Source organism: Topomyia yanbarensis, chromosome 3, assembly GCF_030247195.1.
Source record: "Topomyia yanbarensis strain Yona2022 chromosome 3, ASM3024719v1, whole genome shotgun sequence".
NCBI lineage: Eukaryota > Metazoa > Arthropoda > Insecta > Diptera > Culicidae > Topomyia > Topomyia yanbarensis.
Genome location: NC_080672.1, coordinates 168,781,094 through 168,807,292, shown reverse-complemented (window position 1 = coordinate 168,807,292; position 26,199 = coordinate 168,781,094). Strand labels below are relative to the sequence as shown.

The 26,199-nt window shown below is 36.5% G+C and overlaps 1 protein-coding gene across 9 annotated transcripts in view; it reads right to left on the bottom strand.

Moving 5' to 3' along the window:
• LOC131693514 (somatomedin-B and thrombospondin type-1 domain-containing protein) overlaps positions 1 to 26,199 on the bottom strand; it is a 169,530-nt gene that overhangs the window by 74,500 nt on the left and 68,831 nt on the right. For 3 of the 9 annotated variants that reach the window (XM_058981398.1, XM_058981400.1, XM_058981397.1), the window contains one exon: positions 6,137 to 6,851. In XM_058981398.1, the coding sequence (XP_058837381.1) occupies positions 6,137 to 6,398 (262 nt within the window). In that variant the 5' untranslated portion in view covers positions 6,399 to 6,851. The remainder of the gene's footprint in view (positions 1 to 6,136; positions 6,852 to 26,199) is intronic. The other 6 variants (XM_058981403.1, XM_058981405.1, XM_058981399.1 and 3 more) reach the window with 5 other exon arrangements.

The window sequence follows — 26,199 nt, the reverse complement described above, 5'->3', positions numbered from 1 at the left end:
AATGGTAGAGTAGTAAAATGGGGTATTGTATGTCCATTAGAAGGGCTAGAAGTACGAATCGCCAAATCAATCGATATTGTTTTGAACAGTAACGCTTTATATCGTTTTTATCCACACAATTCTGGCCGCGCTCTGTAATTACCTGGGAGCTTTACTTAATTCATTTTAACCGTAATGAGGTTAATAATTTGAAAGCATTAGAAAACTTTTATGTTCCACGTGCGGGTAAAGAGGGACATGGGGCAGTATTCAAAATCTGACAGTGTCGTCGACGTCAAGCTTTTGAGCACTACATTGCCATTTAGATTCCAAATGAATTATTTGTCGTAATGATTCGCATACAAAAGACGTTTATCGGGTGAAAGAAACCTCAAAAAATTGCGCTAATTGTCGCGGAAACCATAAATCGAATTTCTGGGCATGCCCTACTCAAGAAAAAATATAAATTTTTGCACAAAGCGCCAACAACAGCGTATAAAAATTTACCTACTACTTCAGGTACCCTTCAACAACCCATGTTTAAGCATGTTAATCCACTTCAAAATAGAAATACAACTTCTCCACCATTACAAGGTATCTCCGTCGTACCATCCTACAATGGTGCGTCATCTTGTGTTTCAGTGGCAGGTAACACGGCAAATAAAACGATAACTACCACGCCTCCAATTTCATCTACACACAACGCTTCCTTTGTTCCACCGATCTAGGTAGCATCACGGATGATCATTTGAATTTTTTGCAGCAATTATTGTTTCGATTGATTATTGCAATGCTAATTTCTACCTCCATGTTTGAAACTTTTCATACTGGGTGGGTAGTTGCAAATAAAATTGACATGAATTTAAAGTTTAATGATGATTTCAAATAATCATTTATTTGTTTAAAATTGGAACGCTCGAATTTTTCAACTTCTTGGGAGTATATAGTGTGCATATTGTCGTTGCGACTGAAACTTTTTTAAATCCAAGTATAGAATTGAAGTGTTTTGTGTTTCATCGAATTGACCGAATTGTTTGATTAGGCGGAGGAATCGTAATAGCGATTAATCGTAGAATTAAACATCGCTGTTTGCTTTCTTTTGGCACCAAAGTGATCGGATGTCAGGGTATCGAAGTTGAATCCAATCTTAGTATGATTTTTATTGCTGCAGCGTGCCTTTTCAATGCACTGACTGGGAAGCTAACTAATTTTTTGAATGGATTCTTAAAAAAACTTACAAGAAATCGGCGAAAATTATTTATAAGACACTAACACCGACCCTAGAATAATGTCCAAAGTAATTCCAACGGCAAATTAATTTTTAATGATTGATCTGCTGGTTATTATTCAGTTTTGTTCCCAAATGGACCTACGTGCAGTTCATTTGTAAGAAAACCATCAATAATTGATTCGGTTTTGACAGACAGACAGTTTTGACAGTCACATTTATAGCGTAATCAATACACATGCTGACTTTGATTTTGATCACCTTTCAGGAACTCTCGCTTTCTCAAAAAGCAGTTACCAATCCCATCAGCTCAGTGCTTAATTATCACAACGAAAATTGGGAAAGCTACAAAGATTAAATCGAAAATAATTTTATCATGATCATGATTTAGAAAATAAAACTGACAATGATACAGCATTACACCATTTATGTGTCCTATAGTTGATGCTAGGAATTCATCAGTACCGACACCGCAGAATAATTTCAATACTCCTATTATAGACGACAATCTTCAACTACTGATTCGCTTGAAGAATGTTCGAATATATTAATATCAACGTTCTCGTGATCCTGCTATGAAGTTTATCTATCAGGCTCTACAAAAAGAAATCAAGCATAGATTCACACTCTTAACAAATGAAAATTTCGCGAAAGTGGTTGGATGAATCAAGTTATATTCTAACCCATCCAGGATTTTTTCTAAGGCCCTTAAGAATCCCTAGAAATAAATTCCAGCTTTGAAAGAAGGTGACCACAAACTTTATACAAATTAGCCACATTTAATGAAAATCAGTGTAAATTTTGGTTGGAAATGATTTTTAATTTTAATTTTAAATTTAAAATTGAAACTGATAGAAAATTTCTCATTAAGTCATCAGGGGATCGAACCTAGGTGAGATGAGTGCAAGTCTTCGAATTTACCAACTACTCTATGCCCATTCCCTAAATAGTAATGTTTTATAAAAAAAAAATCTAAATCAATGTTTTGTTCATTAAATACAAGCACCAGTTCGAATATGTTCCAGCAAACTATTACGATATAATTGCACACGATTTGTTTGGTGATGCCGTATGACATCACGCGCGGGGAACGTGTTAAATGATTATTTATTTATTTATTTATTTATTTATTCATTTATTTATTTATTTATTTATTTATTTATTTATTTATTTATTTATTTATTTATTTATTTATTTATTTATTTATTTATTTATTTATTTATTTATTTATTTATTTATTTATTTATTTATTTATTTATTTATTTATTTATTTATTCTAGGAGCAGGGAAATGCTCGCTGGAGTTGTATTTCATTTATTCAAACTTTTTCTCCAGCAGGCATAAAACCTCGTCATCTTTTGCATCAAAAGATTACAAACATCCAAATGATACATCCCAGCGCTTATTTCTACAATTAATAGTAACATTATGCGATTGCTAAAATATAACTAACACTGATATTAAAGTTAACTAGACAAAGAATTAATGAACAATCGCTTGGTAACGCTACGGGACAAGCTAATGTCAAAAACATCAGAACAACGATTGAATAGATGACACTCACAGGCGAATGGCTCATTATAGCCGTTATTGGTTCTGGCGAAAAGAATGCGGAAGAAAGTATTATATCGAGGGGTACGACGACGGATATCGAAATTTAACATTTGCAGAAGATCAGAACAAACGATATGTTGCTTTTGAAACATCTCGACAAACACACAGGAGATCTAGGTCGATAAACTTACAGCAAATACTTTTGGAGTGAGTCTAAATCGTGGTCATCTACTCCCTAACCTCCGAAGGGATAAGGTTCTTGAAGCCTAACATACACTACTGCGTGTATTGATTTCTCGACAAACATATGATTACGGCGTAAAAGCCAACTGTCAAAATTCTCTTTAAAGGGAAATTCCGAACAAACCGTTACTGCCCGAATACAATTCACAGCACTAAATGCAAGAGAAAACTTTTCTCTTTTGTTTACTACTAACGTCTGTGATTGGCGAGTGACCGTTTGTCCGGAATTTTCATTCAAAGTGAATGTTTGTCGAGATTTTATTCCACGTCGGCGGATCATTTTAGGCGTCAACGAACAACGCCTGGGAATCGTTTGGTCCGCTTCCCTGATTGTAGCTTTCGTCATCACTACTGCTGTCTTGAAGATCACGGTAGGTTGTTTTGATATGATTCTTTGATACAAATACGACTGTTTAGCGTCCCTTCTTGTTTCGGCTGTTATGGTTGTTGCTACAGAGGTACTGGGTGTAGTCATTGATCATTGGACTATCGCCACTCTTTAAGCAATTTGAGGTTTAACTTTGGGTATTGAAGTCTGTATATCTTTTTTGTTTGTTTAAGTGACGCTACTCAATGGGTTAGCATAACTGAGCCGTTAGTCCTTTAAAATTTTTACATTATGTAGAAATTAAAATAAACTTTCAACTCTCCTTAGGGTCTTGTTGACGTAGCTTGCTGCTGCGTGTTGAGATCCTCTTCCTAGATGGTGGGACATTAGGTGCGCTGTCTGCCACACCTTGGGGGTCATTCGGTCCGTCTTCTCTTGCGTTTTGTTCACGTCCTGAAGTCTGTATATTTTTCTGTTGAGCATGGGTTTCCATACTTAGTGTAGAGTAGAATGGGGTCAAATAGGTATGGAGTACAATAGGTATATGTTATTGCAGAGGTCGCTCATCTTGTGTGAACTAGATACACGGTAGAGAACATCGTTGACGGTAAACATTTCGGCTGTTACCGTCGATCAACTGTATTAGTAACGGCGTCGTTTAAGTATTTGCGTGTTGTTCTTCGAAAACACATTGTCTTTCGTTCTCAGTACAGTATATTTAATCAATGTAAAAAAAATGTCAAGTGTGTTTTTTCTCACATAAAAATTAATGCTAAACACGAGTTTTGTGTTTGTTATTCGATATTTTTATTTTTGAAAAAAATACCATCGTCAACATAAAACATATGCTTGGAGCACGATAGGTCAGCCGTTTGGGGGCACTATAGGTCACTACTGATCGTCTCACAGCTAAGCAACCACGTGAGCCGGAATTAACAACTTCAATTAGACACTCTGGCGACGACGAGGACACCGAGCAAGTCATTCGCAAATACAAAGCAAGGCACAGCTGCCGAAAAAACATGTTTTTTCAACATTTCCTTTCGCGGTTTTATGATTTTTCACATCATTTACCACTTCTCATTTTATTACGTGATTGACGCCAACTTAATTTTTAAATAATCTGCAGTATTAATGCTCTTCAAATGAAAGTTGAACCGGTGAGTACATTGTGTAATTTAACCTCGAATAAATATAATAATTTGACCTATCGTACCCCTAGATTTTGAAAAAAGGGGACCTTCGCCTTATTGGATATAAGTTGAAAAGTATTTAGTCAGGCACAAAGCCATTATTGCCAAAACGTTGCCAGATGTATAACCTTTCCAACGAGTGCTTGTTTTTCAAAATACGAATGTATTATCTTGGTGTATACTCCTAAAATTTACATTTATAGATATTCGGTCCCTGCATACTCACTTGCGGTACATTTTCAGATGCAGATTACATAAAAGAAATACATAAAACTAAGTTTGTTTTTAAATTTAAAGAATGGCTTCAAAATGTTCTCATTGTTCAATTTGTATGCTTGTCGCTTGGACATCGCTGCAGCCGTTAACCGATTTCCCTCTACTAATGACTCAATCTGGTAATAATTCAACTCACTGGCTCGAAATATTCATGACATTTTTGGAAAGGGAAACCCTCTCTCGGGAATAAATAACTCGTTGTCGTTTGCTTTTGTTGCGTTTTCGAATGCCTTTTAGATAACGAGCGTTGGGGAGCAAACGAGGGTAAATCCTTTGATGGGCATTCTCAAGCAGGCAAATAAAGGGATAATACCCGAATTGGCGTCTTTGGCTTGTTGATTAATGTATTTCCCAACAATGGATTAGGTGGAACAGCCACCCACATTTTTCCGTTGAATAGCCTAAAGTCGAGAGTGGTTTCTCTTGTGAGCGGAAGTGGCGATAAAGGAAAAGTCAAGACATTGCACGTGGGAGGCAATCAGAAAACACGGCTGTCAAGAGCTCGACCATAGGCTGAAGCGAAGATGGAAAGCTACAATTGGGAGCAATATTTCAACCGGTATTACCTATCTAATTGGCGAAGGAAACACTTCCTAAAGAGACAGTGGCCCGACTGGTAGTTACACCCAGAAACTGACGAACCATTTTTTATCTCCTTGTTCAATTTAAGCATTGAAAGGGTGATTTTGATAAGAAACCCAACTTTATCAAAAAGTCATACGGAAACTCCATATGAATGTGTGTCACATATGCAAATCGTATATGGGGGATTTGTTGACTCTCTGATAGACACGTCATGACGCGTTAGTGTCAACTTTTAGGCGATCTCATGTTGGAATAAAACAATTACGCTAGAGTTAATTAACGTGATGCAATTATTGCACTGTGCGACTGGTGGAGGACGAATGCAGAAGAAGCGCCTTGTTATCTAAAATGAACCTGTTCACCACTAAGCCAGTAGCTAATTAGCAAGAGAATTAATTCGACCACATCTGTTCTATAATTTGACAACATGGATTAACAACAATGTACTTTTTCGGAACATTCTAAATCATTAATCGTATTTTGAATGCCTAATCGGCAATAATTAAAGTTTCTAATAAAATCAGACCAAGCATTATTCAGACTAGAACGTTTTATTTTGTTACATTTACATTACACTTGGTTTTATTGGCGATACAGATTAGCTCGAGTGCAACGAGATGTAAATCGCTGGTCTGAATGTTAGCATCAAAATGCAATACTCACGCAAAACAGTATGCACAAATACGAAATATAGCAATTGCAATCCGGCAACCGTCCAATTGCCATTTAAAAACCGCTATAGGTACTTACCGCCACAGTGTGCCTTGAAATCATCGCAGCAATCCCCGAGCCGCAGACACGCATGATCGCAATAACACGGCTTATCGTTTAAATCCTCGATAATCGCATTCAGCGGAGCTTTCTGCACTACGCAGGACGAATCACGGCCGTTACAACAAAGCGACGCCTCCCGACAAGATCCTCCATGGGTGCTCGACACGCATATCACCACCAGCAGCAGTAAAGCGACCACCGGTCCCCAGCAATCCGGGCACATTTTGAATGATTTCATTTTTTATTACACCTTTCACAACACTGTCGAGCACGATTACTTTTTGCAAAATAAAAACTAAAAACACGAACACTGAAAAAATATTTTATGCAAGATGTAGATACAGTAGGAGTGGCAATAATTTCGGTCAGAATGGCTTCCGTCGTATTTAACACTTCTTTGGGAATCCGTGTCGATAGCTTTGAAACAAAATTAAACCTTCACCAAAAACGCAAACAACACATTTGAGGCGCGGAATTTTTGCCCGTCTCGCTCGGTTTGGCCGGTTGTTGGGGTCTGTTCTTGCGTTGAATTCTAGACTAGAACGGCGAACTCATGTTCTCATGCTACCAAATGTATGTACGTATGTCGTTTTTCTGCCTTCTGTTTAGCAAGCTGGAATTTTGTTAGCATGAATCATGAAATTTCCTCGTTCGAGTGTAGAACCGCAGCTGTGCGCCAATTTCATTAAATCTGAAATGAAAAGCAATAAAAACGCACGAATGAAATTCAACGTATTTTATTATATGGTACGAATGAAATATGTGACATGTTTTTATGTTCTCACTCCTGGTCCGTCGCGTGAAGGTGACGATTCTGGGTACGTTGGTTGAAAAAGAAAACACGGTCGCTCCTACCTGCCTGCCTGTAGGTACGGAGCCCCCGAGGGACCGAGTCTCCACTTCTCATACGAACTTTGCATGAAATTTGCTACATACAAAAAAATTGCCCTATGTTACCCAACCCTGAACACCGAGTAGCAGGCAAAGAGTAGGCTCTGAAGGGAAATACACGTGTCCATATGCTGCGAAATGTAAGTTTCGTTTGCACCGGTGATTAATTGTCTGATTCACTATAAGAAATGAAATATGGAGTTGTTTTGGTGAGAATAATAAATCTTAAACAGAAAAAATACTTCAATCCAAATATTTTGAAAATATTCGAATTACTGAAATATTTACGAATAATTTTATAATGAATATATATTAGGGTGGCAGTTATTTTACGGTGAATGAATCAAAGCACCAAAAAATTTTTTGGCAATATTTGAGTGAAATTGGACCATATTACCACGTGCAATTGAAGTGTTATATGGGAATTACATGTATTTTTTCATACGTTTCTTAAAGCGACCGCAAAATTTTTTACGCTTAATAGAGTTTGAGCACACTATTAAAACCACAAAAAATTATCTGAACGAAAGAAATTTTTTTTAAAGAAAACCCGAAATGTGAGCCTTTTTGTAATACAAAAACTTTTTTTAACGAATCCACAACTATCCGTTTGAAACCTTGTATCATGAGCTCGAGCACCATGTAGTTTCAAAATATTTCGATCAATTCGAAAAAAGTTATGTATTTTTATATAAGTCGTATGAAAAGATACAGGTAATTCCCGAATGAAACTTCAATCGCTTTGGGGCACGCTCAAATTTTGCCCAATTTTTTTTGATACCATGATTAATTTTTTGAACGGCCATGCAAAGTCCTTCTGAACAAGGTCCTAGCATTCGTCAAAACTGCTAGTGGTAGTGATCAGAGACAGCCTATAAAACAGAGGCAATTGTCGTTTTGATGCATGCTATGTAAGGCCTTGCCGGCCATATCCTGGACTATACTTCTATCTATTTGTTTGCATACTCAAGGAAGAATTGTAGTCTGTAGAATTAAAAATTCAAAAATGTAGGTTTTCCCATACTAATCTCCATACAAATTTCAAACGCAATGCGCTACGCCGGGTCAACACCAATCGACCCCAAATTTTGCAGAGTTGTTTGGGACCCCGAAAGGAACCAAAAAAGTGCTGTGCTGAAAAAACGATCATTTTGCCCCACCCTAATACACATGTATATGTACGTATCGTAGTATGCATATGTAAATCGATATGTATGTACTTAAATGAGTATATATACATTTACTTATATATTGTTTTCAACATATATACTTTCATCCCTATATATATATATATATATATATATATATATATATATATATATATATATATATATATATATATATATATATATATATATATATATATATATATATATATATATATATATATATATATATATATATATATATATATATATATATATATATATATATATATATATATATATATACATATATATATATATATATAACTAGGCGTGATATAATCGAAACATTACTGTATAGCAATTCAATGATAGCTTTGATTATTTGTAGAATAGTAAAAATACCCACATATGAATTAAACAATATTGGATGTATAATTTATCCGATCCAACCCTTCAAGTTTGTGTGACATTCGGCAGGTATCAAAAAGCAAAAGAGTTCAGTTAGAGGACATTCATCAAATTCGCCCAGTGGGAAACGTCTATTTATTAATGATTTCATGCTCCCAAAATATTTTTGAAGGGAAATTCTTCGTACAGCAAAGTTTATGACAGTTTACGAAAAATTCATTCGGGCGTGTACACTAGTTTTTTTTTATTATTTCGATTATAGAGGTTTTAACCTTAAGGTCATTCACCTCTTCGGGTTAGAAAAATCTCTTATGAGAAATTTCTAACCCTATGTGCGGGGTCGGGACTCGAACCCAGGAGCGCTGCGTACAAGGCAATCGATTTATCAACTACGCTACGCCCACCCCCTTGTACACTAGTTATCTTCATAGAAAAAGATGCGAAGAGCCATATTGAAACTGTCAAATTATTGAACTAACCGACTAAACCAACATTTTTGGGAGCACTGCTAGTTTTTCAAAATGAGATGAAAGATTCCTAGTTCCTAGTTTCCCGGTTTATTTTCTCCGTTTAGATTTCCTTGCGAGGAATGGCAATATAGAAGAACCCGGGGATATTAAGACAGTGGGGGTAATTCGGACCCCCTCGATTTCTCAGAAAATAGAAAGACTTTCTGACTATCGTACATACTCGTGAAACCGCTATTCTGAAAAATTAATTTTGAGAGCGGAAGATGATTCTTTGTGCTTTGTAGAAAGGAGATACAACGTTTTTCGTTGTTTTGCCATTCTCAAAACAAAAATCATTATAATGGAAAAATCGTGATTAAAGCAACAAATAAAAGTCAAAAAATAAAATGTAAGTGTTTTGGAAAGCTTGACGCTCCTATTTTATGGAATGATTTTTGTTTGGGTGAAAACAGATATTTTCGAGACACTCACCACTTTTGTGCGATATGAGCGTACGGGGCTATTCAGACCCCTTACTCCGTCAACCACCGTTCAGCGACTTGCGGCTGCGCACACCATTGCACATGCCACAGCAAATAAAATACATGGGCCGCCAATCTACAGCTTTAGATTAAGTTTTTGTAAAGAAATTTATTTTTTTGCTTCTTAAGGAGTGTCTCTTGTAACTAATTCATAGGTAAACATAATTCCATTGTAAATTGAATTGCCCCGTTGGGAGGTCCGAATTACCCCTACATTTTAAAATGATGGAAAAACGTAGAGGTTTGCAAATCGTCGCCTAGCGCTGCCATTGAGTGGTGCAAATGAACTTTTTATGGTACCAAAATATAGCTGAGGCTTCAAACTAACAATTAGGACTTTTGACCGGTAACTATTACACATCTAAAGGGGCGATTTGCTTAAGTAGGTCCGAATAGGTATGGGTTCCTCTAATATTTTAAACTAAAAAGAACAACCGCTAAAGCTACTGCTGGGGAGAGTAAGTACTAGTTTTAAAGTTTCCAGTTTTATGTTATAGAACTGTCAAAATTATCAATCTGAAACTGAACCACTCCAGAAGTGACACAAATCGTTACTTGACTTGAAATTATTTTCCACAATCTATCGATCCAGAGTGTAAGCTGAATACTCTTTATATATATTCAAAACACAGTTTTAAGAACAGCAGAGTATACCAGTTTTAGAGTTCGGAACAAAACTGTTTGAAAGAAAAATAAAAACGATCTGCTGGGGATGTGACTATTTCTCCGTTCCAATTCCACTTTGAAACTCTTATATTATATGCTAGAGTGCTGTAGACAGAATTGGGTTGCCAACAAGAGTGGGCCATTCGAATTTTCACATCGCAAATTACGGAAATATGCAAAATGCTAGCTATGTCAGTATGTATCTTCGTAAATGTGACCACAGCCTAATTAAGAATATATTTAAAATGACCGTTAAAGCGGGCGAAGCATTGTTTTCGTGTGTTATGTCTTTAAGTCTGTTATAGAACTATCGATTTTGTCAATTGTTTTGATTCGTGTATAGTAAGAGTAAACACACTTAATTTGAATTACTGGGTACAGTACAATTTTACTGGGGTTTTGAACAGCAAACCGTTCGATAATCAGTTCAGTAAATCAATTCGGTTACCGAACTCTCCGCAATACGTTCTATCCAAACGTCCAAAAATACTGGTCAGTCAGCAGTTTCTTCTGAAAATGGCGACTTGACAGATGATTTACTGTACCTGTTTTGTAACTTTTTGACGAGCTTCGGTAATGTTGGTACAGTTTTGCCGAACAATCAGTCAGTATTTTACTGGATAATGTTCATGTACCGAAAAAAAGCAGAAGTGCTGATACATTCAGTGAAACATATTGCGGATTTCAGCAAAATATTCGAAAAACTACTGTAAATTGCTAACAAATTAAAACCTTACCGCAATTTTTTAAACAATTTGCTGACAGCTCCGTAAAAATAACACTTTACTGTGCAGGTCGTCGAAAGAAATTACTGAACAACTTTTGTCTGACTTAGTGTGAATGTATGCTGAAAAGTAAACAACTTACTTAATTAAATTTTATTGTTGGACTTATTGCTAATAATTTTATTGTAGGGGAAAACGTTGCCATAGGTGTTGTCTATCAGCAAATCCAAGAACATATGTGAAACAACATAAAAATTGTTATTTTCCCATGAACGTACGAAACTGTCTACATGAGATATTTTCATTTTCGAAACCATTTTATTAAGCGGTGATTTTGTGTTTCCCATACTCTTTGATACATATTTTGAAGGAATTGAAAATATCACTTCATTTGGCACACTTTAAAAAACCCTGACTTATAATGGGTTAAGAGTTACAATCTGCTAAAAAACGTCGAAAACATAACTTAAATGTAGTATGTTCACACTTTTTGCAGGAAATTTGAATATTTCATATATAATAGGCTCAGGCTCGTGTTACTCAAACCGGGCTTTCTTATCCATCCTTCCCCTAATAGGGATATCACCAAATTTATCTTTAGTTGGGGTGTACTAGAATGACGACATTAGTGTTTCCACATATATACAATCATCTGTTTACATAACTCCTGTAAGCTTATTTGTTCAAACGTGGATGTTTATTCTCTATGTTATTACTATTAAAAAATATCCATAAAATGTTTCATTTTACTTTTTTTGTTTGCATAGACCACCTCAAACTTTAGGATATGTACGTTGTACGCCATAGCTGACAGCCTCATTCTACGTTTTTATAGATGAACAAAACATCGCGTCCTAGAAGGTCAATTGTGTAAATTACTGTGTGCGAACAGCGTAAAAGTGCTAAGTGATGATTATGTAGCCAAAAAAACGTAATTTTTCAGTGACACTATGCACTTGATGATGTCCTTTCAAATGGAATGTGTCGCCTTGGCTGCTTGCCCCTTTCTACTCCACTGCACCTTTCACAGACTAAATTACAGTCAAACCTGACGGAATTTGATTCCAGTCAGGAACTAGCCAGTATTCCGGCTCCAACGTACAATTGATTCAGAATCGATGGTTTCATTTGAGCCGGACTTCCGGCGGACACTATCCGAAATTCCAGCGAACACCATCCAGAATTACAAACGAAATTCCGGGTAGGATTGACTGTGAGAGTGAATTGAAGCATGGTACACTAGCTACACTGTGGGGTTCACCGGGTACATTCAAATTTCTAGGCACAATCAATATCACAAACTTCAATCGTTCGGAACAATACCTGATTCGAAATTGAAATTGCCCACCGTAGTGATTCCTGCGTCGGCATAATATCTTTCCAGTCTAGCGACAGTCATACACGAGTGCGTGATTTGGGTGAATGAGAGAAATCGGACCATCCCAAAAACGTCAATCTATCATATCTTCCGGTGGTAACCATGAGTGGCAGCGGCATGTAGATGCTTTGCCTACCCTATTCTCCGTAAAGCTCACACACCGAAACAACGTTGGAATGTGTTTTTTTGGGGTCGGATTCAAAAGTCCGGAAATGAAATGGTAGCCCAATTCATATCTCCTCTGCCATGTCGAATCTGACGGAAAAATCACTTTTCTCAATCCTCCTTTCTGGGTGGTTTCCGCTTGCCGATTCCTGTAGGATCCAAATTCCTCGGGATTAAATACTGCCACGCCAGCCGATACGATTCAATACTGTATATTTTATAGGTGATATGTGGGATGTTTCAGTGAATGTCTATTCCTATTTATAGCTGTTTTTTGATTTTGCTGTGCTGTATTGTCCGTGGTAGCCTATCAGTTCTATTTGTGATTTGTTTTTTCCGAGCCATGAGATTTTCAGTTCTATTTTTCGTAATACTGCCGTTCCAATCATATCAGTTTCATGCTTCAAATCATCCAGCTGAGGAAAACGCGATGTAGGTTTAAACATGTTCTTTTGTCTAAGACAAAACTATACTATCAGCATCCCGTTTGTGCATTTCCGTCAATAAGACTTACTTCTGATCATTAACCATTAAAGGCACTTTTTGTCATGGTGGAAATCTTTTTTAACTTTCAAATTCTGTCGTGGGACAATTATGCTTGAAATATAGATCTAAAACTAGCAAAACCAAAGCATGCTAGTCTCAGTGTGGTACGCGCATTAGCAAACCTGTAAAAGTTAATAAGTTAGTTTTCCGTTGTATTGCGGTAACGGAATCATAATGAAAATGAATGCATTAAAACATAATAAAGGCACAATGATACGGCGTTGAAGCTGGCTCAGGCGAAAGATATTTTGATACACGGTGTATTGCGAAAAGCTTGCCGTAGCGATATAAACTGTCGATAGGTATCATGATGCACACTCGTTCGATCATTTGGATGTAGTACAAACAACTTGTTGATTTTGAAAAGACTTTGAATGAATATGTTTGAAAATGTAACATAATTTCACTGAAGGAATTACACCGCTGGTAGTTTTCAAAATTCGAATTTTCGTATTGATCTAAAATGTGCTTCCGGGTCTTGAAAATAATAGGATAGCATAGCATATCCGATTGCACAAATCGTGGGTGGCTGCACAATGATAAGTTAATATTGTTACAAGAAAACACTGTAGAATTACGCAAGAGAAGATAATAACGTTTGGGATTAACGCTTTTCTTCGTTGCGGAACAGGCATCACAGTTTACACATGGCCACGTACTTACAATCGCTGGGGAAGGGAAAGAATGTTAGTTCAACATCTACTTGCCAAAGTGCAGGGAACCCATACTACCTTCATAGACGTTTCAAGGAATAGCAGTTTGTGTTAGCAAGGAAGGTTTGTTTTGAGGAGGTCTGTTTATATATATATATATATATATATATATATATATATATATATATATATATATATATATATATATATATATATATATATATATATATATATATATATATATATATATATATATATATATATATATATATATATATATATATATATATATATATATATATATATACACGTTACGACGGTTCCCGCCACCTGCCAACATCAACACATCCACCAGAGCCCATAGCAACAACAGGTATCCAGGCCAAGCCCAGTGCACGCGCGAGGATAAGCGATGAGCTACGCAAGTTTCACCCGACGTGGGAACGACGGAATCACGCCACCCGGAGGAACGCCGATTCAGCAGGTTCAACCAATAAAAGGCGATTGACGAGTTTATTATATTTAGTTTATAAGGTGACAGTGTAGAATCTAGATTAGTTTTTCGAATAAAAGTTTTTTTATATAAAGTCTCGGCATTACGGCTTAGCAGGCGCAGTCAAGGTAGTCTGTGGAAGTAGTGTATCGGAAAGTGCTTCAGAAACAACAAAACCCAACCGAGCAAAGTTCAGGGCGAACAACTGGTGTACCGGGAAACCATCGGTGACAAGATATCATCCGAGTTGCGTGCATCCAGAGCGAAGAAGGACCCACAGACAGGACCACCCCTCCCAGAAGGATTGCTACACCACCTTAGAAACTCCAGAAGGATGCTGCTTGTCCTACTGTAAGTAAACACACCCACATTTTTTTAGTGCTAAAGTGATTTATCAGTGAGATTATTCAGAGTGAGAGGGGATATCAAACTCAAAAATTATTCTCCCGTAATTAATCCAAAGTGCACAAATTAAACGAACATAGCATATCAGTGCGCGGGAGAAACAAAAAAGTAACCCACGAACAAGTGCGAATCAATCAAACTAAACGCGCGCATCGCCTACGGCACCAGAAAGTGCAAACAAATAATTTTATTTCCACCACCCGCGTGCAAAGCAAAGGAAACAAAACACGCCATGGCCAAGCCATCCGCGCAATTCCAAGTAATGGAAATCACACCCGAGCAGCTGATACAACAGGTTGCTCAGCTGACTAGCACGCAATCAAGCTTAATCGCAACAATTAACGAGTTGCGAGAAAGAGCAAATAACCCATTCACAAAATTCCAAATTCCCGACCAAATCAAGATCATCCCACAATTTAACGGGAACCGGAAGGAAGCCCTAGCCTGGATAGAGGACACACAAGAGGCAATTGACCAGTTCGAGGAATACGAACTCGAACCCGAATACAAACATATCATTAGAGTCATAAAATCAAAAATAGTTGGCGAAGCAAGGGAAGTGCTTATAGCTTCTGGGAATCCATCGGAGTGGATCGAAATAAAAGAGATCTTACTTAATGCTTTCGGGGATAAACGGGATATAACGTCCCATATCCAATCATTGTTCTATATACGACAGGGTAAGAAAACTCTCCAGGAATATTTCCAAAAAGTCAAAGCAATTGACACGGCTATTAAAACAACTGCCGCGCAGATGGAGGACTGTAAAAAATCCACCGAAGCTGTAAACAAACTTATAAGCTTGATGACCCTCACCAGGTACATCGATGGGCTGAACGGTGAAAATTTAGCAATGTACGTCAGGAGTTACCGACCAAAGTCCTTGGAGGAAGCTCACGACATAACAATTGCCCATTCAAACGCCTCTTTTCGGCAAAAAATGGAAAATCGGCAATCTTCTTCTAGCTCTTTCGGACCAAACCCAAAATTTCAAAACAAAAATGATAACACCAAAAACCAAAATTTCAACTCAGGACAACAAAAAACCAGTTCTGGCAAGTTCAAAAAGACCAATGACGAAGACGTTTCTATGAAAACTCACATTTCGAAAATGCAAATTAACAATAATGAAGGGAAAAGGAACAAATATCCGGAAGAATCAGACGAAGAACCAGAAGAAAACCCAACCGTTGAATGTAAATTTGAGTCCGACGAAGACGAGTATTTCGTAGGGGATGAGATAAATTTTCAAATAGCCGGATCCGAAAAGGCAAAGAGATAAACAACTTCATTCCTTACATAACCATTTCGACTACAAAGGGCGAAATGAAATTTTTGATAGACACAGGCGCTAACAAAAATTACATATCACCCGAACATGTTAATTTAGAAAACGCGAAAAAAGAAAAAGGCCTCAAGGTAACCAACATCAACGGCACCTTCGAGATCAAACAGTCCGTATCGTTTGATCCGTTTTCAATAAAGAAAAAATTAAAATTTTATGTTTTTAAATTCCACCAGTTCTTTGACGGACTGATTGGGTATGAATCGCTGCGCGATCTGAACGCTCAACTAGACACCGGAAAAAATAAATTAAAAATTGGCAGGAAAACTATTGAATTGAAGAAACGATTTCCTGAAACACAGAAAATTAATCTCAATGAACAGAAAGTACAGTTCATCAAGATTAAAACAGTGAACGAAGGAGATTTTATTATAGGGGAAGAGAGAAACATGGGAGACTTTTCTATCCTGCCTGGTATCTATAACAGTAAAAATAACTCCGCTTTCGTAGCTGTGGAAAATCACAGTAAATCTAATCTGGAAATCAACGTCAATGAAACCAGTTTTGCAAATGATGAATTCCTAGAAACTCAAGGACCAAAATTTTGCGCGAAAAACAAATTTAAAATACAAGACGATTCTTTAAACAAATTGGAAAAGGAAGCTTTAGAAAAAATAATCTCCGATAATTCCGAAACCTTATATTTCGAAGAAGAGAAATTGTCATTCACTCATCGGATTAAACATAAAATCAGAACGGTAGATAATATCCCCATTCACACGAAATCATATCGCTACCCGCAAATATTCGAAAGCGAGGTGCAAAAACAAATACAAAAGATGCTTAAGGACGGGATCATTAGAGAATCCATATCGCCTTATACGTCACCCGTATGGGTAGTACCCAAAAAGGTCGACGCACCTGGAGAAAAAAAGTTTCGATTGGTCATCGACTATCGCAAACTTAATGAGAAAACCATTTCCGACAGATATCCAATACCGGATATCACGGAAATATTAGACAAACTCGGTAGAGCAACCTATTTCTCTACCATCGACTTGGTCTCCGGATTTCACCAAATCCAACTAGATAAAAATGATTTTGAGAAAACGGCTTTCTCTGCGAGTTCTGGAAAGTACGAATTCACTAGAATGCCGTTTGGCCTTAAGAACGCCCCTGCGACATTTCAAAGGGTTATGGACGCCGTTCTTCGGGAATTCATTGGAATATGTTGTCTGGTATACATGGACGACATAATAATCTTTTCTAGCTCATTCGAAGAACATGTTAAAGATATTAAGAGAGTACTTCAAAAGCTGAAAGAAGCGTGCCTAAAAATACAGTTGGATAAATGTTATTTTTTTAGACGGGAAGTTCAATTCTTAGGACACACCGTTACCGAAAATGGAGTCAAACCAAATAGCGACAAAATCGAAGTGATTAAAAATTGGCCTATCCCGAAGAACGAAAAAGAGCTCAAACAATTTCTGGGAACTATCGGCTACTACCGCCGCTTTATTAAAAACTTTGCTGAAATGGTAAAACCTCTTACACAACTACTGCGAAGTGATACCGACTTCACATTCACCCCAGAAATAATTCAATGCTTCGAAAAATGCAAATCCCTTTTAACCATGGACCCCATTTTGGCCTACCCTGACTTCGAAAAAGAATTCATCCTTACAACAGATGCGAGCGACTTCGCGATTGGAGCAGTCCTATCACAGGGACAAATTGGCAAAGACCGCCCTATCGCCTACGCATCTAGGACACTTAGTAAAGCCGAAGAAAATTACTGTACCACGGAAAAAGAACTCTTAGCCATCATATGGCCAGTGAAACATTTCCGCCCCTATCTCTACGGGAGACGTTTTAAACTAATCACAGATCACCAGCCTCTCATTTATTCCATGACCTGCGCGAACCCCAAAATTATACGGTGGAAATTAGACTTAAGTGAATTCGATTTCGAAATCATTTATAAACCAGGCAGAGAGACCTCTGTGAAGTTGGCCGGAAAATTCGCGGAAATTCGATAAACTAAATTTTAATCGTTTGGGGGTCGTTTGGTGGTGATTGGTAGTCGGTTTTTAACGTTTGGTGGTGGGCGGGTAATTAATAAAAAAAATATTAAAAAATTAACGTGAAGTTGGCCGGAATAAAATGAAACATCATTATTTCACTACCAAATCTATTCAGATCGATATGAAATCGTTTGGTGGTCACGAATATGCAATTTTTTTGGTTTGGTGGTGAATAGTTAGTTAGTTATTCGCAAAAACAACAAATCGAAACTAACAACCAAGCATCTCCATTAAAATTCTTATTGGAGGAAGCGCATGGTGTTTCGTATTTTCAAAGCTTTACAACACGTGCTTTCACAAACTGCTTGTAATGCTAAATTTTCTTTATATTCAAAAGCATATATACCACCGTTGTTTGCATATTCATCCCGTTCCAATATCACAGAATATGTGTCAATTATGCGTTCCGTAAATTGACTGTCTACGCGAGGGTCAAAGGACTGAGTCGTGTTATTGCATCCGCGGTTATAACGTCCGAATGGAGTGCGTCGCAACGTATGGGACATTATGACGCACAGGCATGTATTATAATATCCGAAAGTAAGAATGTGTCAAAAGATCCGAAATCGTTCTTGTTGCAAGTCCGAAACGATACTGCGTCAGTATGTCTGGTATCCTACAATGCATATGAATGTTATGATGTAAAGTTATTGTGTTGCAAGGTCTGGGAATAAATGGCAAACTCATAGTTTCGAATGTAATGTTACATAAGAACTGCGTAATAACACGGGGATGTTTCATAAAGTCTGTGACGTTATGAAAACGAATATGCGTCATGAAGTGCTGGACTGTATGGCACATATGATTTAAGGATCATATTTCGTTATCAAAATCCTGGACACTGTATCGTACTTTTACACAGCAATAAATATGAATTTTATGTTAGACGTCATTCCAAACTTGATACAAATTACCAAACCATTATTCACAAAATGACGAGACTTGCATGCGCAGTTGCATAAAATTCCAATTATTTTCATTTAAAGTAAAACTGCGAGATTTTAGAAATAAAGCGATATGGTAAATCAAATCAATCGTTAAACTATATCATTTTTTATGATCGTATATATCAGGGTTACACTGAGCGACTATATTCGTAAATCTGGCACATATAGGTTTCGTTCAAACACAAATATAAGCAATTCTCCAGGTAAAGTTTCTATTTTAATTGCGAGTATTTTATAAATACCACGAAACGACTTTGGGAGGCTTAGTACGAATCGGGCTTATTAATCGAACGATTTTTTTGATGGAATATTTGAGAAAGTTTCTAATATTGTGCTAGAGAGCGCCATTTTGAAACAAATGTATTCCAAATAATTAGATTTTTGTTAGTAATAACACTTAATTAAAACAAGTAAATTATCATTTTATCATTATTCATCCGCTGTATAGTATCTTTCATCATATATCTTTCTTTAAGTGAGACTATCAACTATGTTTGCTTAATCGGTGTCTGAATTGTAGAATATGCGTTGGTCTAATTCGGACCTGATACGAGATCGCAAAAAAACCGTTTGAAGGGATAGTGTGCGAAATCGGTCAAGCTTTCAAGAAAACATTAGTTATTGCAAATCGATTGACAGATTTCAATGTTACACTTCAAAAAATTATGAATCTTATCGTTGACGTAATTTCAAACATGACACAATTTAGCAAAACGTAATTCACGAAGTGACGAAATATAACCGTGTTCCATTTAATCTTACATGAAAGCTGTATTTTTCATGCGCAGTGCTATAAAATTAAACTTGTCAACATTTAAAACAATCACCGTATGTGGAGTAAGATTTCGTGATTTAGGAAAGTCATCATCATGTAAAATGAAAATCGAACATAAAACTATGTCATTTTTATTCTCGAATATGTCAGGGTCAGGTGATGAAAATACACACGATTTTTTTAGGTATGTAGCTCGTAACTCCATTTTTAGATGATTTGGGTCAGCTCCTACTTTTATTGTATATTTACTATAAAGTTTCACATATCGAAGAGAACTTTTCATTTCCGGACCAATTGATCAGACTTTCGCAAAAAAAAACAAATATATTAAAATCCGTTGACATGGTCGAATCACTCAGTCCCCCTACAAATTGTTTGTATGTATTCAGATGAAATTGTTATTTAAATTAATTGATTGTTAATTCAAATCTACTTAATAAATAATTAGATTGTTTGATGAAATGCACGAAAAACTTCGTTATATCTATCGTTCGTAATATACACGAGAAATGTTTGGGTATTTTATCAAAGAATTCGTACAATTAACGAAATCGATTCATTATCGACCAACGAAATTTTTGTTGTACTATTTACGAGCTACTACTACTAAACTAACTTCAAAACTCAATTTTGATAAATTTTACGATAGAGTTTTCGTGAACATTACGAATAACATTCACACTATTAGCGCAAAAGATTCGGAGTCGACCCATTTTTTCTTCAAATGATCTTATTGCAAACCATGGAAATAGTTTTAACAATAATTATTAACTGGCCCATTCTAGTACCAAAAAAATAGTAAGCATTTTCCGATACAATCTATTTTTGCTATTCTCATATAGAAAGGCTATGCAATTGCATAATTTATTGAACTAAATTTTAATCGATTGCTGGTTGTTTGGTGGTGATTGGTAGTCTGTTTTTAACGTTTAGTAGTCAGCGGTTAATTAATAAAAAATATTAAAAAATTAACGTGAAGTTGGCCGGAATAAAATGAAACATCATTATTTCACTACCAAATCTATTCAGATCGATATGAAATCGTTTGGTGGTCACGAATATGCAATTTTTTTGGTTTGGTGGTGAATAGTTAGTTAGTTATTCGCAAAAACAACAAAGCGAAACTAACAACCAAGCATCTCCATTGAAATCCTTATCGGTGGAAGCGCATGGTGTTTCGTATTTTCAAAGTTTTACAACACGTGCTTTCACAAACTGTTTGTAATGTTAAATTTTCTTTATATTCAAAAGCATATATACCGGCGTTGTTTGTATATTCGTCCCATCCCAATATCACAGAATATGTGCCAATTATGCGTTCCGTAAATTGACTGTCTATGCGAGGGAAAGGACTGAGTCGTGTCATTTCATCCGCGGTCATAACGTCCGAATGGAGTGCGTCGCAACGTACGGGACATTATGACGCACAAGCATGTATTATAATATCTGAAAGTAAGAATGCGTCAAAAGATCCGAAATCGTTCTTGTTGCAAGTTCGATACGATACTGAGTCAGTATGTCCGGGACCCTTAATGCATATGAATAATTGGATGTTATGATGTAAAGTTATTGTGTTATAAGGTCTGGGAATAAATAACGCACTTACAGTTTCGAATTTTATGTTGCATAGGAACTGCGTAATAACATAAGAATGTTTCATAAAGTCTGTGACGAAACGATTTCTCATGACACAAATGTAATTGCTAAACGGTCGTCTATATGTCAAATAAGAATCAAACTCAATTTTTTCCATCAATTCCCCCAAAAAAATTACAGTGATTCTATTTTTTTTTGTATAAATGCCACCACTGATTGATTGTGAAATTTAATTATCGTGATATTTTCAATTCAATTTTATTACCCTCTGGAAGTCGCTGATGTTCGAAGACGATTTTGCTAGAGTTTCTGAACATGGTGTATTCAGTGAAATAGTTTGTACGTATGGCTGCTGATGGGATAATAAGGGAAAGTTAGTTCGATTTATTTTTTAACACTCTGCACTCATTAGCACCGAAACATCTGGTTGTTGAAAATTTACTTTATATTAGCTCTGTCATGGCTAAAAATAATGGTGTGGATATTAGAAAAAAATTAGCAATAATCAAACATTTGTGGCTGATCGGGAGTCTATCGTTGCATCTCTAGAGAAGATAACACTTGGGCTCGCGTAAATGCTGTTGCTTTTCACAAGCCATTTTTGCTCATGGTCGTTTGATCGTGATTGGTAGTCGATTTTTAACGTTTGGTGGTCAGTGGGTAGTTAAAAAAAATATTTAAAAATTAACGTGAAGTTGGCCGGAATAAAAACGAAACACGGTTTATGATCGTTACGGTTGAAATCTGGAAAATGCAACCAGCGATAATCGTTTTTTCTCTACTTCAGTGCTAATCCATGATGTCGGAAGTAGTGCGCTGTACAGTGCATCATTATTCGAATACAGCGCACGACTTCCGCCGGGATTCCACTGTTTAGAACTAGATAAAATACGATTGTCGTTGGTTTGATTTGACAGTTTTCAACTGCAACCAGAATACAATGCTTAAGGCTGCTTACAGAGTGGTGGTGAGGAGCTGAGCTGGTGCTGAAGCTGACATTAAGAGGCGAGATGCGAGAAACCTGCTTGCTGCATACCAAAGGAATAATGCAGAGTGAAAGCCGAGCGGATCTGCGCCGACTGCCTGCTTTTACTCTGACAGGCTCCATTTGATATAATGCAAGCAGGTGTCTCGCATCTCGCATCATACTGTCAGTACCAGTACCTGCTTCTCGTACCAGCATCAGTTTCTCGCAGCCACTCTGTAAGCACCCTATGTTTATATATACATGCAAAACCATGTGTACCGGCGTTGTTTGCATATTCGTCCCATGTATATAAGGAATACCACAGAACATGTGGCAATTATGCATTCCGTAAATCGACTGTCTACGTGAGGGTCAAAGGACTGAGTCGTGCCATAACATCCGCGATCATAACGTCCAAATGGAGTGCGTCACAACGTCCAGGACATTATGACGCACAAAAGTGTATTATAATATCCGAAAGTAAGAATGTGTTCGAAATGATATTGCATCATAGTGTTCAGGTAGCTACAATGCATTGGGGAACCCGGGGCTATTCGGACCTACCTAAGCTAATCACCCTTTTAGGTGGATAGACGTGAAAAAATTTATCGGTCCCAGGTCCTAAATGTTAGTTTGAAACCTCAGCTACATTTTTATGCTATTAAAGTTCATTTTCATTCCTTCACGGCAGCGCTAGGCGACGATTTGCAAAACTCTACATTTTTCCATCCTTTTACATTGTAGGGGTAATTCGGACCTCCCTACGGGGCAATTCAGACCGTCAATTTTTTAAGAAAGTCATACGATTTTCTGAGAAATCGAGGCTACCCCCACGATCTTAATAGCTCCGGGTTCCCCTATAAATAATTAGATGTTATGATACAAACTTATTGCGTCGTAAAGTCCGGGAATAAATGGAACACTCATTGTTTCGAATAAATTGATGCATCGGAACTGCGTCATAACGCCCCAGATCAAAGCGTGTCAATCGAGGATGCTTCATAAAGTTTGTAACATTATGAAAACGAATATAAATAATATACGTCAAGAGGTACTGAATTGTACGTCAAGAGGTACTGAATTGTATGACGCACAAGAATTTTTGGATCGCATTTCGCAATCGACATTCTGGACACTGTAACGTACTTATAATCAGAAAGAATAGAAATTTTATGTTTAACTTAATTCCAATTGTTTATAGATCTGCTGGATAATATCTTCCATCATATATCTTTCTTTGGATAAGACCAACAACTGTTTTCGCTTAGTTCATAATTCCATTTTAAGGTGATTTGGGCCAGCTCTTACTTTTTATTGTATATTCACTATAAAGTTCCACATATCGAAGAGAACTTTTCATTTTGCGATTTGAAATTAAGTTTAAAACAAATAGGTATAACTTCGAATTCACTTCTACAGCTTTCAACTCATTTTTTCTTCAAATGGTTTTATTGCAACCATGGAAATAGTTTTTTGATATGTTTATACAGTAGGATTCCGTTTTTGGCAACAATTTCATTTTTTTCAGTTGCCAAAACCGGAACCGTGCCAAAAATGGAACCTTATTTTTATAGTTTGGATTTTCAATTTACGACTTCAAAAATGTTGCAAGGATTTTTAATCATGAGAAATGAAATGGGATGAAAGAAAAAATATGCAAATTCAATTTTATTCATGATTTTATCAAATTCAGACGTCGTACAGTGGGACAAGCTTTCGACGCTCAAAACCTCTACCGCCCTGGGTATATATCCTGGAGGATCAGTGTCTTTAGCAAAACATCTTAGATGGAAATGATCATTATTTTGACAACTTTGGTTTTAATCTAGATAAGTAGAAACAGATCTAGATCAGTTCTATCTTTTGATAGAGGTGTTCTATCAAAAAACTTTCTTCGGCAAAGTTGTTTGTTTTGATATTTCTAACACATGTACTGAAGATATTTATACTTTATAACCTATGTAGATGGTGCTACATGACATTTAAAAAAATACTCGAGAAAATGAATTTTAACATTTGTTTATGAAAAATATAATATAGAAATAAATGTTTATTCCTAAATCTTCGAAAATATACAATAATAAAAATGCTGAGTGATAAATGTTATAATGACATTTTAAGGTTGTTTTCATCAAAAATATTAAAAAAATATGTTCCACAAAATTTTTAATAATCCACGAAGCGGAAGATGGCGGCAATTTGGTGGAATTTTGTTTGTGACTAGTAAAAACCTTTAACTTTATAACCACGAAGAGAAAAAGTGGGGCAAGGTGGGCCTTTTGCAGACAAATGAAATGAGGAAAAAATATAATTAAGTTAAATAGTTCCTACTTCGCTAGAGAATTTTTGAGTAAACTAAAATATATGCAAATATTTTCTTGTTTTCGAATTCAAATATAATATTTAGAACTGAGAATAAATTTATCAAGTAATTTATAAAGTAATCTAATTTAAATCACTGCTGTGTCTAGTCCTTTCTGCAGTTTTCCGAATTGTAGTTCAGTCATAAGGCAAGCAAACGTTTATCAGTCAGTTGTCAAAGTAATGCTCATTTTCATCCAAGACACCTCTCCGAAGACATAAATCCCTCAGGATACACACCCAGGGCGCTAGAGGATTTGAACGTCGAAAGTAGCATTCTGCCCACTGTACCGTCCTGTAGAATTCTCACAATCTTCGCTCACTTCTCGAGTGCAATTCCCCTCATTACGAATATGTAAAATAGCATTTAATTCGAATCGCTTTTCTTCGGCCCACTGAACGTCAGAACTTGAACAATTCACTGAATGGTAGTGTTGATTTCGCTCCTGGGGCTGTTATGTCTTCTTTCTTATTGAACAATTTTGTTTAAAAAACACAGTTCTTTTAAAAAATTACTAAATTTATTGCTTCTCCATAACTAACCCATAGTTGATCTTTCAAATGGAATTGATAGATTGAAAATCGAACTGCAATGCTTGAAGATATTTAGGTTTGAAGAAAACCATTTTTGTTGTAAAAATCACTTGCAACTTGTCCATATTATAGGGAAAAGTCGTCGGTTGCCGGCACCTCTATGTAGCTTTTGACAGAAACCAGATATGGACATTCTGAAATACATTATTTGTGTTATATATTAGCGCGATCTTTTTGTGCCGATTGCTGAAGCAGACTCGAATGTTCTGTTCTACAACCAATATATTTTTTGAACAAGTGAAACTCTACTCAAATTTTTTTTGATGATTTGCTTAGTGTTACAGAAAGAAGTAAATCGATCGAAAAAGTATGAGCATTGAATATTTACGATGTGAATTTATTCTATTTTGTGATTCAACATTGAATAGCACCGAAATATTCGCCACAAGTTTTCTTTTGATCAGTTTTCAAAAAGGTTACTAAAATCCCCAAACATTACCTAAACATGGTCGGTTGTTGGCACCCAATTTTTTGTGGCAAATGGTATCAATAACCTAATCATATTTTGGAACGGGCTTTACGAATAGACACCAGAGATCGGTCTTTGGCACCATTCTGAAAACCAGGAAGGCGACTTCCGGTTTAGCGTTTTACATTTACATGAAGAAAGCCCACCTGGTCGTGTTTTCACTGCTAGGTAGCACCGTATATACCAGATTGTCACGAACAGATAATTTGGCGGGGGTCGGGGTTACCCTGTAGTTCCCCTCCCGTTTTGACTGACTTCTATCTGATCTGTCTGAAGCCTTGGTAAACAACTGGAGTGCCTGAAACTAACTCAATGGCAGTGAATGCGATCCATCAGTGCCTTAGCAGTGCGTAATATTCGCCCTAGTTTTACACATACACATATTGTGGTTCTGATGAAGAATGATGTTCATAATGCCTTTGATGGGTATTGAACTGAATAAATTTCCTTTTACCTTTGAATCGTGATGATCATCATTCATATTTTTCCATT